At 60.1% G+C, this 15,254-nt stretch overlaps 7 protein-coding genes across 7 annotated transcripts; 2 read left to right on the forward strand and 5 right to left on the reverse strand.

The window, feature by feature from the left end:
• Position 1: 1 nt before the first annotated feature.
• On the forward strand, positions 2-475 carry SDRG_02881 (hypothetical protein). The gene has a single exon (XM_008608485.1). The coding sequence runs from the start codon at positions 48-50 to the stop codon at positions 426-428; it is 381 nt and encodes a 126-aa protein (XP_008606707.1). The 5' UTR covers positions 2-47; the 3' UTR covers positions 429-475.
• Positions 476-929: 454 nt separating this feature from the next.
• Positions 930-1,751, reverse strand: SDRG_02882 (hypothetical protein). The gene is made up of 2 exons (XM_008608486.1): positions 1,653-1,751; positions 930-1,606 (listed from the first exon to the last, which is right to left on the reverse strand). Exons 1-2 carry the CDS (start codon positions 1,702-1,704, stop codon positions 1,005-1,007), a joined length of 654 nt encoding a protein of 217 aa, XP_008606708.1. The 5' UTR covers positions 1,705-1,751; the 3' UTR covers positions 930-1,004.
• A 1,053-nt stretch (positions 1,752-2,804) lies between these two features.
• Positions 2,805-8,785, forward strand: SDRG_02883 (hypothetical protein). Its single transcript, XM_008608487.1, has 4 exons — positions 2,805-5,297; positions 5,345-7,499; positions 7,551-7,678; positions 7,732-8,785. Exons 1-4 carry the CDS (start codon positions 2,809-2,811, stop codon positions 8,720-8,722), a joined length of 5,763 nt encoding a protein of 1,920 aa, XP_008606709.1. The 5' UTR covers positions 2,805-2,808; the 3' UTR covers positions 8,723-8,785.
• Positions 8,786-8,931: 146 nt separating this feature from the next.
• On the reverse strand, positions 8,932-10,116 carry SDRG_02884 (serine/threonine-protein phosphatase 2A catalytic subunit alpha isoform). Its single transcript, XM_008608488.1, has 4 exons — positions 9,581-10,116; positions 9,275-9,526; positions 9,111-9,229; positions 8,932-9,063 (listed from the first exon to the last, which is right to left on the reverse strand). The coding sequence occupies exons 1-4, from the start codon at positions 10,088-10,090 to the stop codon at positions 8,991-8,993; spliced, it is 954 nt and encodes a 317-aa protein (XP_008606710.1). The 5' UTR covers positions 10,091-10,116; the 3' UTR covers positions 8,932-8,990.
• A 980-nt stretch (positions 10,117-11,096) lies between these two features.
• SDRG_02885 (hypothetical protein) lies at positions 11,097-11,649 on the reverse strand. Its single transcript, XM_008608489.1, has one exon. It carries the CDS (start codon positions 11,631-11,633, stop codon positions 11,121-11,123), a length of 513 nt encoding a protein of 170 aa, XP_008606711.1. The 5' UTR covers positions 11,634-11,649; the 3' UTR covers positions 11,097-11,120.
• A 1,095-nt stretch (positions 11,650-12,744) lies between these two features.
• SDRG_02886 (hypothetical protein) lies at positions 12,745-13,555 on the reverse strand. Its single transcript, XM_008608490.1, has 3 exons — positions 13,372-13,555; positions 13,012-13,325; positions 12,745-12,954 (listed from the first exon to the last, which is right to left on the reverse strand). The coding sequence occupies exons 1-3, from the start codon at positions 13,511-13,513 to the stop codon at positions 12,853-12,855; spliced, it is 558 nt and encodes a 185-aa protein (XP_008606712.1). The 5' UTR covers positions 13,514-13,555; the 3' UTR covers positions 12,745-12,852.
• A 155-nt stretch (positions 13,556-13,710) lies between these two features.
• Positions 13,711-14,424, reverse strand: SDRG_02887 (hypothetical protein). Its single transcript, XM_008608491.1, has one exon. The coding sequence runs from the start codon at positions 14,384-14,386 to the stop codon at positions 13,745-13,747; it is 642 nt and encodes a 213-aa protein (XP_008606713.1). The 5' UTR covers positions 14,387-14,424; the 3' UTR covers positions 13,711-13,744.
• Between the last annotated feature and the right edge of the window lie 830 nt (positions 14,425-15,254).

A 15,254-nucleotide genomic window follows, 5' to 3' on the forward strand; every position in this document is an offset into this window, starting at 1 on the left:
AATGGCATCATTGCTCCACTGGGTGTGTGGAAGAAGGAAGAGGCAGCATGGCAGCGATCCAGACGACGGCCATCGAGGCCATGGACGAAGCGGACGTGTACGAGCTCATGTACCACATGAAGCACTTCTGCGAGACCAAGCCCGAGGAGGCAGCGCAGATGCTCAACGAGCACATTGAGTTTGCTCGGGCGCTCGCGCAGGCGCAGCTTCGCCTCGGGATGTATGACGCCCAAGCCGCCGAAGCTGCGACACAGCCCACGGCGCCGACCAGCAACCAGCGCCCAGTCGAGATGCAGTTGGACCGCGAGCAGCAAGAGCTCCTTGAACAAGTCCAGAACCTCGCGCCCGAAATCATCCAAGCGCTACCGTTCGAGCAGCGCAAGCAGATCATGGAGCTTCGCGAGGCCATGGGACTGCCGCCCGTCTAGAAGCCACGTCGAATGCAATGCCAATACACATATCTATTTGATCGACATGCGCCACCTCGCTTCGCTAAGATCGATCCCACGGCAACGCACCGACTCCTCGCTCCGCTGTGTTGGCACACCTTGACCAAGGAGCTCTCGACCTACAGCTGCTGCGACCACATCAACTTACAGATGAATGCTACAGGGTATCGATGATCGAGCATCACAAGAGTGGGTACGCAGCATCGAGATGAGGACATTCGATCAGCTTCTTCATGCAAAGGCATCCCTCATGCATGCGTCGGTGTCGCTTGACGACTGTCCATCTTCTCTGAGAGACGCTAAGAGAAGGGCTCCTGCTTTGCCTAGAGCCAAGTCCACTGCCTGGCACCAAGACCATGGCCCACACGTCGTGGCCTAGCTGGTGCTACGTCTCCTCGCGCGGTGGCTGCTTGGCATGTCTAGCTGCTCTTGGTTGTCTGCAACGACTTGGCGTCCTGCCGTCTGGTTGAAGTGGCGAGATTGCAGGAGCAGACAGCGAATTAAATTAATATGGTCGCAGAGAAATGACGCAAGACCCCAAGGCTCGGATGACAACTACTCGACTTGGCGGTCGCAGCCCTTAACATGGCGCCCGACGCTCGTGCGATGCGAGTGCAGTGCGAGGCTCAAGACGGAGCTCGAGAGGCCGAGGCTGCACATGGTGGCATCGCTTACACGGAGGCGCAGCGCGAGGATGGTCGCAATCGGAAGCTCGAGGAGGTGCTTGAGCGTCGTGGACGCGGACCCGCGCTGGAGCTTGTGGTCCAGCACGACCCCGAGGAGAATCGAGACGAGCCACATTGCGTGGCTGTACCGCGAGAGGTGCAGCGCCATGGGCACGCCCTTTATCGCTATTGGCTGCGGGAAAAAGATGGAGAGGTTCTCAAAGAGGAACATGAAGAAGAACGTGAGCACGCGCGCCTGCCGCAGCCGGCGCACTGTGCTATCGCGGTCGCGCAGCGTCGGGAACAAGACGTACATGTCCAAGAACCGGAAAAGGCGGTTGGCCTTGCGCGCCGACGCGGTCAACGACTCGATCGTGCGCAGCCAGCGCAGGCCACAGGGCTCGACCGGAGCATCAATATCCTTTGGGTACACCGAGATGCGCACCGACTTGGCCGAGTACTGGAGGAAGCGGTAGACCTTGGTCCGGCCCTCTACGCCAGCACCAATGGCTCGCAGCTCGGCGCGCCGAGGGCCTACCTGTCGTTGAGAGCAGGGTCACGACGGCCGCGACGACGCTCGGCGACTCCATCGATGCTCCGCCCACTTGGCCGTTCCAAACACGTCCGTGTCTCGGCGTATCCGGATTTTGAACTATCCGTAATTCCTGCCACCCACCACCTCGTCACAACATCGAAGCTTTCCGCGCCAGCTATAATCAAGGGTATATAAGAGATGCATCTCTTATGAACCCTTGCTATAATCTATCTATTCGTTTGGGGGTCTCGACAAAGCCTCCGACGGCAGGCGAGGATCAGACGGCAGGACAGCGTATGATACGCCCAGCTGCAGCGGTATCGTTGGCTCGACAAACGATTTAGCGACTTGAAAGTGAACCGGTGGTACAGCCCAACACCGCATACACGTTCTTTAAGCGGTTGAAGGAGACGTGTCTGACGGAATCTCACGTCCACAGTGCGTCGTTGAGCAGCCGAAGCACGGCCTTCACGACTCCTCGCTTGAAGGCGTCAAAATTTCATTCTGCTTCCGACGGTGCACTGAGCATGGCCTGACTGGACAGTTGCTCGGTGCGTCGTCAGCTCCTGTACTGTCCAACAACGTCTCGTGTTGGCGTTCCCAGATGCTGGTCATACACGGCCTCATAGACACGTCAGCACCCAGGCGAGCGCGACTGATCGACGCTAGTGGACATGATAACGTACTCGTAGCGCGCCATGCTATGAACAACGTAGCTGTGAAGTAGGAGCTACACGCGACAGCACGCGACATTGCACTTACTCTTCTCGGATCTTGGAGTAGACATTGGATGGCGCCATGTATTTGCACAGCAGATGCTCGAACGACGACGACGACGAGCCGCTGACGACCGATAGAGCTCCAACGCTCGCGCGATAGAGCTGCAAGGGCTGTATACGACCCACACAACGCCACCGCCTTGCTAACGTGCACGACGTCATACTACAGTGGGACTGTGGCGTCGCCATTACGCATGTACCCAGCACGAAAGGCGTGTCCAACGCCGGCATGCGTGTCAACCCATTGCCTTAAAGCAGTACAGTACAGCAGTGTCGGCGTGGACATCAACGTGGTTTTGAACAGCGTACGAGCTGCACACTACGTTTTAAGGGAATATGGTAACCAGCCTCGCCTCGCTGCCCATTGTGGTTTTGGCGCAATGGGGCACACGATCGCGCTCCTGCGCAAGAACCTCTGGCTCAAGAAGCGGCACCCGATCGCGACCTTCTTCGAGATCCTCTGTCCGGCGCTCGTCTTCATCGCGATTGTCGTTGTGCGCTCGCGCGAAGACGGGCATGGCTCCATGTACGTGCCCGGGTGGCAGAACAACACGCTCTTTGGCCGCTACGGCAACGACTATGGCGGAAGCAGCGACTACAACGGCGTTCGGTTTCGCGAACGCGGCGTCTACTCGATGCTGCAGAACGCACGCTACGTGCCGCGCTCGGTCCAAGACTGCGTCACGAGCCTCGCGCTGAACGGGTCGGTCGACGCCAACTGCCAAAAGGCGCTCAGTCTCCGGCCCAAGCTCGCCATCGTGCCCGACAACACGTACACGCGGGCGTACCTCGGGGCGACGCTCGCGCAATGGTACCCGAAGCTCTCGCTGCCAATGAAAAACGCAAAGGGCAATCTCAACCTGACGATCGCGGGCCTCGAGGACTTTCTCATCTATTTCGACTCGGAGGCGGCGCTCGAGGCGTACGTGACGGCGCCCGACTACGGCCCCAAGGTCGACTATTCGTGGTGGTCGTCCAGCTACGGCGAAGATAAGAACGCGACGTACAACCCAACGCTTGTCGGCGCGATCGTCTTCAACAAAATGCCGTCCGAGGACCAGATCGGCACAGCGACCGACATTGAGTACACGCTGCGCTTTCCGCGCGCCAACGACGACAGCTACTACCAATCGACGCAGAAGACAACAAGCGCCCCGGCGACCTTGCGCCGGTACGACCCGCTCTCAGTTGACTTTTACAACAGAGAGATGGCGGCCTACACGACGCAAGGCTTTGCGACGCTGGATACGATGCTCACGCGCGTCCTCAACTGCCGGCCCGTGTGGGACGCGGCGAATAAGCGCACCAACGGCACGTGCAGTGTCACCGCCTCGACCGCGACGGCTATGGCCGACAGTGCGCTGCGTGCGGTCGCCACGGCCGACGTCCAAAGCCTCATCGGGGCTCTTCCGCTCGACTACGACATGGCGCGCAATTTGAGCGCCGCGGAGGCCGCGTTCTCACCCGAGGTGCTAGCGGCGCTGCTGCGTCCGCTGCGCCAGGCGCCGCAGCCGTTCTTGGGCGGCGTCACCGACACGTTTCCGACCGGTGTCTATGGCTACGACTACTTTCTCCAGCCGGGCCAGATTGCGGACCTTGGCATCTGCCTCGGCGCGGTTGTCTTTAGCGTCCTTCTTCTCGGCAATGTCGTCGGCGCCTTTGTGCTCGAAAAGGAGACGCGGACGCGCGAGTTTATGCAGGCGCTGGGTCTTCGGCCGTCGGCGCTCGTGCTCTCGTGGTTCCTCTTGTACGCGGTGATTGTAGCGTTGATTGCACTCGTTCAGACGCTCCTCGCAGTCTACGGCAACCTCTTTCGCCACTCGAGCGCGCTCTGTGTCTTTGGCCTCTTGTTTGCATTTGGGCTGACGTTGATTGGCTTTGGCTTTTGCGCGTCGACGCTCTTTACGTCGGCCAAGACGGCCACGTACACGACGCAGCTCGTGTTTCTGCTGCTCTCGATCGTCGCGTTTGCGCTCTCGGACGAAATGTCGGAAGCGACCAAGACGGCCGCGTGCCTCCTCCCGCCGACTGCGGTCGTCCTCGGCCTCCAAGTGATCATCAAGGCCGAGTTCTACACGCGCGGCATTACGCTCGCCAACGCCGGCGCGCTCCAAGCCAACCGCATCCGCTTTTCGACCACGGTGGCCATGCTCTTCCTCGATGCGATCTGGCTCACGCTGCTCGGGCTGTACCTCGATGGCGTCACGAACGGCCAGGCGTGGTACTTTCCACTGCAGCCGTCGTACTGGCGGGCGCCGACATTGACGGCCAACTCGCAAGAGTCGACCGAGAGAGCCCACGACAGCGCGGATATCGAAGCTCCCGAGCACCACTTGGCGCAGCAAGAAAAAGACGGTCGCGCACTCGTCGTGACGCGGTTGCACAAGACGTTTGGGCCGCACGTGGCCGTCGACAACTTGAGCTTGACGTTCTACGAAGGCCAGATCACGTGTCTTCTCGGGCACAACGGCGCTGGCAAGACGACAGCCATCTCGATGCTCACGGGCATGCTGCGCCCGACGGCCGGCGACGCGACCGTCCACGGCCTCTCGCTCTCCAAGGACCTTCGATCGATTCAGCGCTCGATGGGCGTGTGCCCTCAGCACAACATTTTGTACGACGACCTCACCGTCTCGGAGCACCTTCGCTTCTACGCGGCCATCAAGGGCGTCGCGGACGTTGCGGCCGCGGTCACTGCGACGCTGGCCGAAGTCGATCTCGTCGACAAGGCCAAGGACAAGGTCAAGGCACTCTCCGGTGGCATGAAGCGCAAGCTCTCGGTGGGTATCGCACTCCTCGGCAACAGCAGTGTCGTCTTCCTCGACGAACCCACGTCGGGCATGGACCCGTACTCGCGCCGCAGTGTCTGGTATGTGACATTTTCAGAAAGGGGTAGGGTACTCAAAGTGCGACTAGGGAGCTGCTGTTACGCAACCGGTCCAAGCGCATTATGATTCTGACCACGCACTACATGGAAGAAGCCGACGTGCTCGGCGACCGCATCGCCATCATGGCCAACGGCGCGCTCCAGTGCGTCGGGTCGGCGCTTTTCTTGAAGAATCGGTTTGGCGCTGGCTACACGCTGACGCTGGTCAAGGCCGACGCCAGCAGCGCCATGGACGCCGTGTCGAGCCTCATTATGACGCACGTACCGTCGGCCCTCCTCACGTCCAACGTTGCGTCCGAAGTGTCGTTCCAGCTGCCGACGCACGCCACGTCGTCGTTCCCGGACCTCTTTGCTGCGCTCGACGACGACCTCGCTTCGTACGGCCTCACGTCGTACGGTATTTCCGTCACGACGCTGGAAGACGTCTTTATCAAGGTCACGAGCCGCGCGACGGTGCCGTCTGCGCCGGCCACCGCGTCGGTCGCCGTGCCGATCGCACCGCCCGTGCTCGTGGCCCACCGCACGTTTTTCGGGCAGACGTCGGCGCTGCTCGCCAAGCGGTTCCACGTCGCCAAGCGGGACAAGCGCGCGTTCTTCAACACGACGCTGCTGCCCGTGCTCCTCATTGCGATCGGGTTTGGCGTCATGAAGTACATGTACGAGCGCGACTACGTGCCACTCGAGCCGCGTATCGTCATGGATGCGTCCCAGTACCCCGACAACGCGGCGAGTCCGACGCCGTTTGCGTGCCTCACCACGTCGCCAGCGTGCGCCGCCTTGTTCTCGAGCTCCAAGTTTACAGGCTCGACGCCCGAAGAGGTGCCGTACATGGGGACGACTGCGTATACGACGCCGACCGTCAATGTCTTTGGCTACATATACGGCGCCCCGACTGCGCCGCCCGAGTGCACGTACAACACCATTTACCGTGGTGGCGACCGGCCGCCGTGTCTCTCAGCGCCGGCGAATCTCTCGAGCACGCAAGGGTTTGAGCTCCGGTTTGGCGAGACGGTGTACAACCGCAGCATCAGCTCGGTGCGCACGCAAATGGGCGGGTACCTCGTGCACGTGGCACCCGAGGACAATGTGTATAGCTACGTGCTCTTTGCGAACGCGTCGTCGTCGCACGCGGCGCCAGTCTACAAGCGCCTACTGCACCAAGCGCTTTACCGGACGTTCTCGCAGTCGTCGTCGCTGCAGCTCGTGGTTGCATCGCACCCGCTGCCGACAACGTTCAACGACAAGGCCGCGCGGGTCGCGAGGCGCCAGAACTTTGGCGACACGATGGGGTACCTTGGCCTTGTGTGCTTTATCTTTGCGCTCTCGTTCTTCCCCGCCGGTATCATGACGTTCCTCGTGAAAGAGAAGCAGCTCACGGCCAAGCAGCAGCAACTCGCATCGGGCGTCTACCTCTCGGCGTTTTGGGTCGCCAACTTCATCTGGGACGTTGTGAGCTTCTTGCCGGTCGTTGGCATTCTCCTCGCGCTCATCCTCGGGTTTCACATTCGCCCGTACACGTCCGAAGCCGAGCACGTGTCGCATGCGTTTGGCGCTGTCTCGGTGCTCTTCCTTCTCTCGGGCGTGGCCTTGATCTTGCTCACGTACGTCGGGTCGTTCTTTCTCAAGGAGCCTACGTCGGCGCAGTCGATCACGGTCATTGTCAACTGGTGCGTCGGCTTTGGCTTCCTCGTCATCGAAGTGCTCATCAAGTCGATCTCGTACGAGAAATCTGGTGCCGCTGTGTGGCGCATCTCGCCGCTCTACGCCCTTGGCGACGGGCTCATGAACATGACGGAAACCCGTCCGCGCTGGAGTCCCAACGGCTCCGAGTCGAGCGCCAAGGTCGACGCGCTCTCACCTGCTGGTGTCCTCATCGACGTCTACTACTTGATCGTCATGGTGTTTGTGTTTGCACTGCTCGTCGCGATCTTCGAGTACCGTGTCACGTTTCGCATTCCCAAGCCCAAGAAGGCCGACGCGCCGGGCGACCGGTCGGGTGCACCGCTCGACGTCGACGTCGCCGCCGAAGCTACGCGCGTCGCAGCCTTGGCACCGACCGACGCAGCCGTCACGATGACAGGTCTCCGCAAGGTCTTCAACCAAGGGCTCCTCGGCCGCCCGATCACCGCCGTCGACAACTTGTCGATCGCGCTTCCCGCCGGCGAGTGCTTTGGCTTTCTCGGGGTGCGTCACGACCTCCATCGCGTTGATAGGCAACTGACACGAGTGGTCTAGGTCAACGGCGCGGGCAAGTCGACAACGCTCAAGATGCTCTTGGGCGAAGTGCTCCCGACCGACGGCGCCGCGCATCTCGGTGGACTGCACGTGATCAAGGACCAGAACAAGGCGCGGCAGCTCGTCGGGTACGTCCACCAGCTTGTCGCAGCTCATCGATCGCTCACATGGCGCTGCTTAGGTACTGCCCTCAGTTTGATGCGCTCTTCGACTTGCTCTCGGTACGCGAACACTTGGTGCTCTACGCGTCGCTCCGCGGGCTCCAAGGCGCTGTCGGGCAGACTGCGGTGACGGCGTTGATTGAGAAGCTGCACCTCGGCGCGTTCGAACACGTGCTCGCGAGCAACCTCAGCGGCGGCAACAAGCGCAAGCTCTCGGTCGCGATTGCGATGATCGGGTCGCCGCCCATCATCGTCCTCGACGAGCCGTCGACCGGCATGGACCCGGTCTCGCGCCGCTTCATGTGGGAGCTCATCTCGGACATTTCGACAAATCAGCGCGAGTCGACCGTCCTCCTCACGACCCACTCGATGGAGGAGTGCGAAGCGCTCTGTTCGCGCGTCGGGATCATGGCCGCCGGCGTCCTTCGCTGCCTCGGGAGCATCCAGTACCTCAAGTCGCGCTTTGGCCACGGCCTCGTGCTCGACGTCAAGCAGGCGCTGCCGTCCGACGCCGACGTCGCCGACTTCATGGCGACGCACGCCGTGCCACTGACGCTGACGATGAAGGCGATGACCGAATGGTGCACGCAACTCGGGCGACCGGACCGCGCCGACGCGCTCTCGCCAGCGCACCCGACGGGCTTTTTCCTCGAGCAGCTGGCGACGACCGATGGCCACGTCGATGCGTCGTCGTTCTGCACGTGGTGGCTCTGCGAAGACCATTTTGACGCGCTCGTGCGCCATGTGGCGACGACAACGGCGAGCGACCCCGATGTCGTCGTCCGCGAAGGCACGTTTGCGCGGCTCAAGCTGCCGACGTCGCTCGGTGTCGCGTTTGGGCTGGTCGAAGACGCCAAGGACGCACTGCGAATCGTCGAGTACTCGGTGTCGCAGACGTCGCTCGAAGCGATTTTCAACTCGCTTGCGAGTCTCCAGCCGACGACGACGACGACGACGGCGGCGCGCAACGGCCCGTCGTACGCACTCGTGCAGACCCCAAAGGCGTCGTAGGTGCTGCTACGATGGTGCATAACACGGTGTCATACACGTTATATCTCTGTGACATGAGCACAACATGGACGTGTTGTCTCTGGACCGAGATAGGGCAAAGCATGGGCTGGAAGCGAGGGTGCAAGTGGTGGTGGGCGATCACTGGTGTGACGCAGCGCTGTCATCCGAGCTTGTGGTGGAGTCATCGTGCTCATCGCATCGATGGGACAGGAACGAGGTAGAGAAGGAGGTATTCACGGGCGTGTTACGACGGGTGTCTCGCAGAGACCTATAGAAAGTAGTCGGGCGTCCGGCGGCTCACGTGCGGCTCGCCACGTCGCGGCGCCGGGTCGAATTGCAAGCTACCATGCGCTTAGCCTCCAGTGCAAGGTCCGTTGGTGGTACGTACAAGGTGTACTTCATCTGCTCGTCGATCTCCATGATGGCGGCTTCGTTGCCGCAGCGATAGCAGTAGTTGGGCGCGCTAAAGATCGTGACGACGTTCATCTTGTGCGACCAGTTGTAGCCCTGGACATGTCATGCGCATGAGATAGGAAGAGGACGACAACGCACCTCCATGACGAGCTGGTGGGCACGCGACACGAGCGTAAGGCCGTTGGCGTGGTTGAACTGATCTGAAATATCTTGGCCAAAGGTATAGCCCGCGCCACGCGGCGAGATGCCCCAGCCCGACCGGTCGTCAGGGTCCGACCAAAGCAGGTCGCACATCGGGCCCTCGTGTGGCACTTCCTGGACGCGGTCCAACGCACGAATATGATCGAGCGTGTCGATCGACGGCGACAGGCCGCCATGCAAGCAAAAGATCTGTATGCGCCATGACGGTCAGTCGTGCTGGCCTATGGAAGAAGCGATACGCACCTGGTTCTCGACGACGGCCGTGAGCGGGAGGTAGTCAAAGACGTCGGTGAACTGCCGCCACACGTTGGGCGTGCCATACTTGCGGAGACACTCGTCGTAAAAGCCGTAGACTTGTGTGATCTGGCGCGACTCGTGGTTGCCGCGCAAGATGAAGATGCGGTCCTTGTAGCGCACCTTGAGCGCGACGAGAAGCGTGACCGTCTCGACCGAGTAGTAGCCGCGATCCACGTAGTCGCCCATGAAGAGGTAGTTGGTATCCGGCGCGTGGCCGCCAATGCGGAAGAGCTCCATGAGGTCGTGGAACTGGCCATGCACGTCGCCGCAGACCGTGACGGGGCAGCGGACCGGCTGCACATTGGACTCGTTGCGCAGGACTTCGCGCGCCCGCGCGCAGAGTCGCATGACCTCGGGCTCCGTCAGCGGCTGGCACGTGAGCAGCTTCTCGCACCACGCGTCCAGCGTCCCGACGTCCACGTCGGCGACGTTCATCGTCGCTCCGCCACCGCTCATGCTCGGTCGAAATCAATGGGTCGAAATCGGCTTTTGAGACCCGCGCAAGTTCGGATTGCACCGGCGCACTTAAGGAGTTTCAAAATGATCTTGGTTTTTGTATGCAAGACTTGGAGTGCCAGTCAAGAAGGCGAACGGGAAGGGACTGTGCTCTCGGTCCCTCCGATCGCGATGGCTACGAGCGAGTGACGCACAGAACTGCAAGACGAAACGCCAAGAAGACCAATTCTGTACATTTTTTAGGATGATATCAATGACACTTTGAGATAAACCCGAAACTAAACTAAACACACTATTCCAGTCGTCCCATTCGACCAGCTGGCATACAGTGGGCCGAGCTAGTGGACCGATAATCGGGTCACTTTGCTAACCCTAACCCAGAAACGCGCGACAACTAGCTTGCGGCCAGAGCCTGAGCGACCGTCAGTTGCGCATTCCAGCACCCGACGCATTTAGCGAGACGCCGACCACCTACACCAATGGGATTCAGCGCCTTGTGTCGTCGGTACCAATGATGCCTGGTCTTGTGGCCTGGTGGTCGCGTGGTCGTGGTGCCACGTGTGGCAAAGCGGACACTGGCGACTATATATTTGTTCTCTTGTACTAGTACCTAGTACGAGCACTAATAACTAAAGTCGATACCAACGGGTAGGTTGAGAGGACTTTGTCGAACCGAGAGCACAGCGTTTGCACTTGTCGACTGATACATTGATAGAAATGGCCACTACACACCGGCATTGTATTCAAGTTCAATTTGCAACGCATCAGAACCAGTGCGTGCACGACGAGTGTCGATCCCACGACCGATCGTAACATCAAACGTGCATCTCCGCTCGACCTGTTGTCCTTGGGCAACAGCACGTCATGTTGTACGATGGTCCACCCCTTGAGCCCCTATCCGAGGTAGCGTCGGGCTTGGCAAGGTCGTTGACAGCCTTGTCTCGAGATGAGACGTCATTGACCTCTCCCTGGCGGCTCGTACGACGTTGGCATAAGACTTGCATTTAGTAACTTGAGAGATATATAATCATTATTGGGCGTGCAACCACGGGAACGGGTCGACCGCCTCTGCGAGCGTGAGCACCGCATCGAGAATGGATTCATCGAGGAGCTCTTGTTTGATTTCGCTCAGCCCAGCCTCGAGCTTGATGTTGGGAAAGGCGTACGGCACGGCCGGGCGGTGGCGCCAGCAAAAGCCGCCGCTCCGGGCGTTTGTGGTGCAGTCGCCAAAGGCGCAGGGCCGGCCACCGCCGTGGCGGATGCACTTGCCGTTGCGGTGCGCGACGCTGACGCAGTTGTCGACCGAGCAGCGAGGCTTTTCGCGGGCGGCGCCGTGACGCGAGCAGACGCCGTGGAGGCGCGCGTTGGCGACGCAGCCGTGGACCGAGCAGCGCCGCTTGCCGCCGTGGCGCACGCAGCGCTGGCGCGCAAACACTTGGTTGTGGCAGCCCGACTCGATGCACGGGCGGCGGCTCTTGTGGAAGACACACTGAGCCGCACCAGGAACGATCGGGTTCTCGCAGCCGTTGAAGAAGCAGCTCATCGTTGTTGAAAGGCGGAGGCAAAACAAAAAATGATGTAGTTTGCATCACTTTGCACTAGTATTCGAACTCGAGCACATAGTATCTCACATGCGCCAAAGTGCCATTCGCACGAGATAGTGGTATCACACATGGTACGAATCCGGCTTGCAGACGAGCGAGCACAGCGCACAAGGAACCAAGGACAAGGAGCTTCAAACCGTAGATCGCTCGTGTAGAAGACCGAAGAGCGACGGCGCGCTCAAGCCAACGACGATACTACGTGCTTGCAGAGTTTGCGTGGTGGTGGTGGATTCTTCCAAGGGATTTAAAATGCACCGATAGGGAACGCGAGCGCTTCTGGCCTCATCCACTGGCTCGTCTTACGTGGGGCGCCCGCCGCCGTCTCCGATCACAAGTAATCGTCGCCTGTGATTGGCGCAACACTATGGCGTGCTGAGATCTGGGTGTAGCGCCTGGATTCAGATATTACGACATTTCCTTTTCGTCTACTGGAGCATTCGAAGCAACCGCCTTCGTTACATTCCGTCGAGGGGACATGGAGTCGAAAGGACAAACTGCGCTGGTGTACCATTAAACCAAATACACGGTAGCGCATGGGCTGTGGACCAGTACGACGCGTTTGACGACGACTGTACGTTTACAGCAGCAAGCACGGCGACTGTCCGATGATTATTGGTTGTAATACAGCGCAGGACTCGAAACGGAGCTGAAAATACTGCGTGCGTTCACCTGGGATGCGATGGGGCAACGCGCTGGGATGCTTCGGGTCTATGTCGCGGGCGTGAAGAGGGATATCACGCCCAAAGACAAGGCAGAGGAGCACAACCCAACCTTCCTTACTGCCGCTGGATACAACACCCATTCCTGTTTCAACGAGCCAGGACACCTGCACCGATGTGCAAAAGCTGTCACTTCGTACGCCTTGAAAAGAGACAAAGAAGCGTGTCGAGCTCGAGATCTTGACTCCACGTCGCTTCACAAACGACTGCAAACCGACAAATGTACACTTGCTGTGATGTCCAGCGAGACCAAAAAGCGCGTCTCACGCCCTGCCAAGCAGGACCTCTTCGTCGCTGAAGCGGTGATATAGTCCGACACTACACTATACAATGCGTACGCATCACCCCCAAGGACGGTGGAGCTTTTGATGCTATTAGACAGTTGCCCTTCCAGTGTATACATGTATGACGCCACCCTCCAAGAGCAAAGCCTTGTCGCTCACGACAAGCCCAAGTGCGTCATGCGGATCGTCACACGGCGCTTTCCGAGCTCATCGACGCTCGACGCGCTGGCCGCGGTCGCACTGGCAGGTCGCTGGCCCTACCGTCAGCCCCATCGGTCACACAGCCAGCAATAACAATCGTCGACTACTAGTACCTGCGACCGCGGCCGCCGCCCAATCTTGGCAAACAGCACCGGAACGTCCGGCATGCGCACGATTGGCACGGGCTGTCCCGATAGGACGCTCGACGTAAAGTCAACTGGGTTGGTTGTCCGGAGCGAGCTCGTGGGCGCTGCCGACTTTGGCCGCGCGGGCGCCTTGGGATGCGACGCGTCCACCGTTGGCGCCAGCACCATGCGCCGGTACGTCGCGATAATGTCGTGGATCGATTCTTGGTTGGGAATGATGCGAGGCGGCCGCGTAGCAGGGACCGGCGCTGGGTCATGCGTGACGAATCGACCGCTGGTGTCTACGTACATGTCATTGCATGAGTTTTGATCGAGAGGTTCTTGCACCGAGGGGTAAATTGGGTGGCGGTGCGCGGCGGTGGTGGCGGTGGCCAGACGGTTTGGCCCGTCGCTCGGGCGTCGGCGGCCGGAGGTGGGCACTGGTGCTGAAGGGGCGCACGGCGCTTGTCGGGACGCTCTTGGGACGCATCTCGGCTAATTTTAGCGAGCCGACTGGATGGTTCGATCGATCGATACGACGTTTATAACTCCTTCATAGTCGTGCTTGCGAAGCATGGCTTCCACAGTCTTCTTACGAGATGACCCTTGCGGGTGTGATTGGAGATCACCACACTCTTCTGCATGACACCTGACGACGGCACGGTGTGGATGGACAATATGACAATATGTGAGGTTATAGTACAGTGTTCATGTTGATCGCTTACACTTGCAACAGCCATGCAAACGGCTCGACAGCGTCCATCGTCGCCAGCACAGCGTCCAGAATCGAGGCGTCGAGGAGCTCTTCCTTGACAGCACTTAGACCCACGTGCAGCGTCTTGTTAGCTGGGAACGCGTATGGCGTGGCGGGGCGGTGGCGCCAGCAATACCCGCCGCTCCGTGCGTGCGTTTTGCAGTCAGGAAAGTGGCACGGCCGGCCACCGCCGTGGCGGATGCACTTGCCATTGCGGTGCGCGATGCTAGCGCAGTTGTCAGTTGAGCAGTTGGGCTTGCCGCGGGCGGCGCCGTGACGCGAGCAGACGCCGTGGAGGCGCGCGTTGGCGGTGCACTCGCTCACGGAGCAGCGCCGCTTGCCGCCGTGGCGCACGCAGCGCGAGCGCGCAAACACTTGGTTGTGGCAGCCGGGCTCGATGCACGGGCGGCGGCTCTTGTGGAAGGCGCACTGCGTCCCGTTGGGCAACCGGGGGTTGGTGCACGCGTTGAAGAAGCAAGTCATGGCAATTGTGTAAGTGACGGCGAGCCCAACACCGAAACGATAGCGTATCGGTTCAGCACGACAGGCGGTCGAGTCCAACCATCGAACCAACCATCGAACCTGCTCGGGGCTACAGCCCGAGGGCATTCCCTGGCTAAAATCGAACGAGTACTAAGATGTAGCCAGGGTGGAAGCTGATTGCGATGGCCATACCACCTCGCTCGGTCGATGGTAGCGAGGGGCAGGCAGCAATAGCTCGTCGCAGCAGAGGTACGCACATTGGCACCTCGCGGCGGCGATGATATTCGACGCGCGCCACGAGGAGGCCAGCGCCGTATCTGACTCCATGCTGGCGCCTCTTACGTGGCGCACTGCAATGACTTTAACTTGAACTTGCATCTGCACTCTGATTGGCGCAGTGGTGCAACGTGGCTTGCCATGTTCCGGGTGCATACGCTACACGACAGTCGCACGACGACGCCGCGTGGCGTTATCGCGACAAGCACCCTTTGGCCGCTGGCATCAGCGCAGTGTCGAGGTGCTGGAGGCGATCCCATCGGAGTACAGTGTACCGTCTCTGCTTACGTCATACACCTTGCTTCAACGTGGCACTGGAAGATGGCTCATAAGTAGTTTCCAGGATGTGCGCTGCATTTTCCATGCCAGCGACGGCGAGACTGGAGGAGGTGGCAAATCGGAGATCCTGCATACGATCAGCCAAAACCTCTCAAACACGATCGGTCGGTCGCGTTCAAATCTGCGACTGAGGAAGCGAGCGTGTTTCTGTGCACGCCAAGCTGGCGCCAGTCTCAGTTTACAATTTGTGGTTTCGCGCCCGTCGAGAGTCGTTTGATTGGCCGCGTCGCGTGAGGCAACAGAGAAGGGCCCGGGATGGGCAACGTCGACCTCACGTTAGTAAACAGGCGAGCGCGCTGGGAACTCCTTCTCCTGCTGCCCATCGCCCTCGCACAAGGGAAGCAGGGTTGGATTGAGGTCTCCTTTTGCTCGGGCGTTC

This window comes from Saprolegnia diclina (assembly GCF_000281045.1).
Source record: "Saprolegnia diclina VS20 unplaced genomic scaffold supercont1.6, whole genome shotgun sequence".
In the NCBI taxonomy this organism is placed as follows: domain Eukaryota; phylum Oomycota; class Saprolegniomycetes; order Saprolegniales; family Saprolegniaceae; genus Saprolegnia; species Saprolegnia diclina.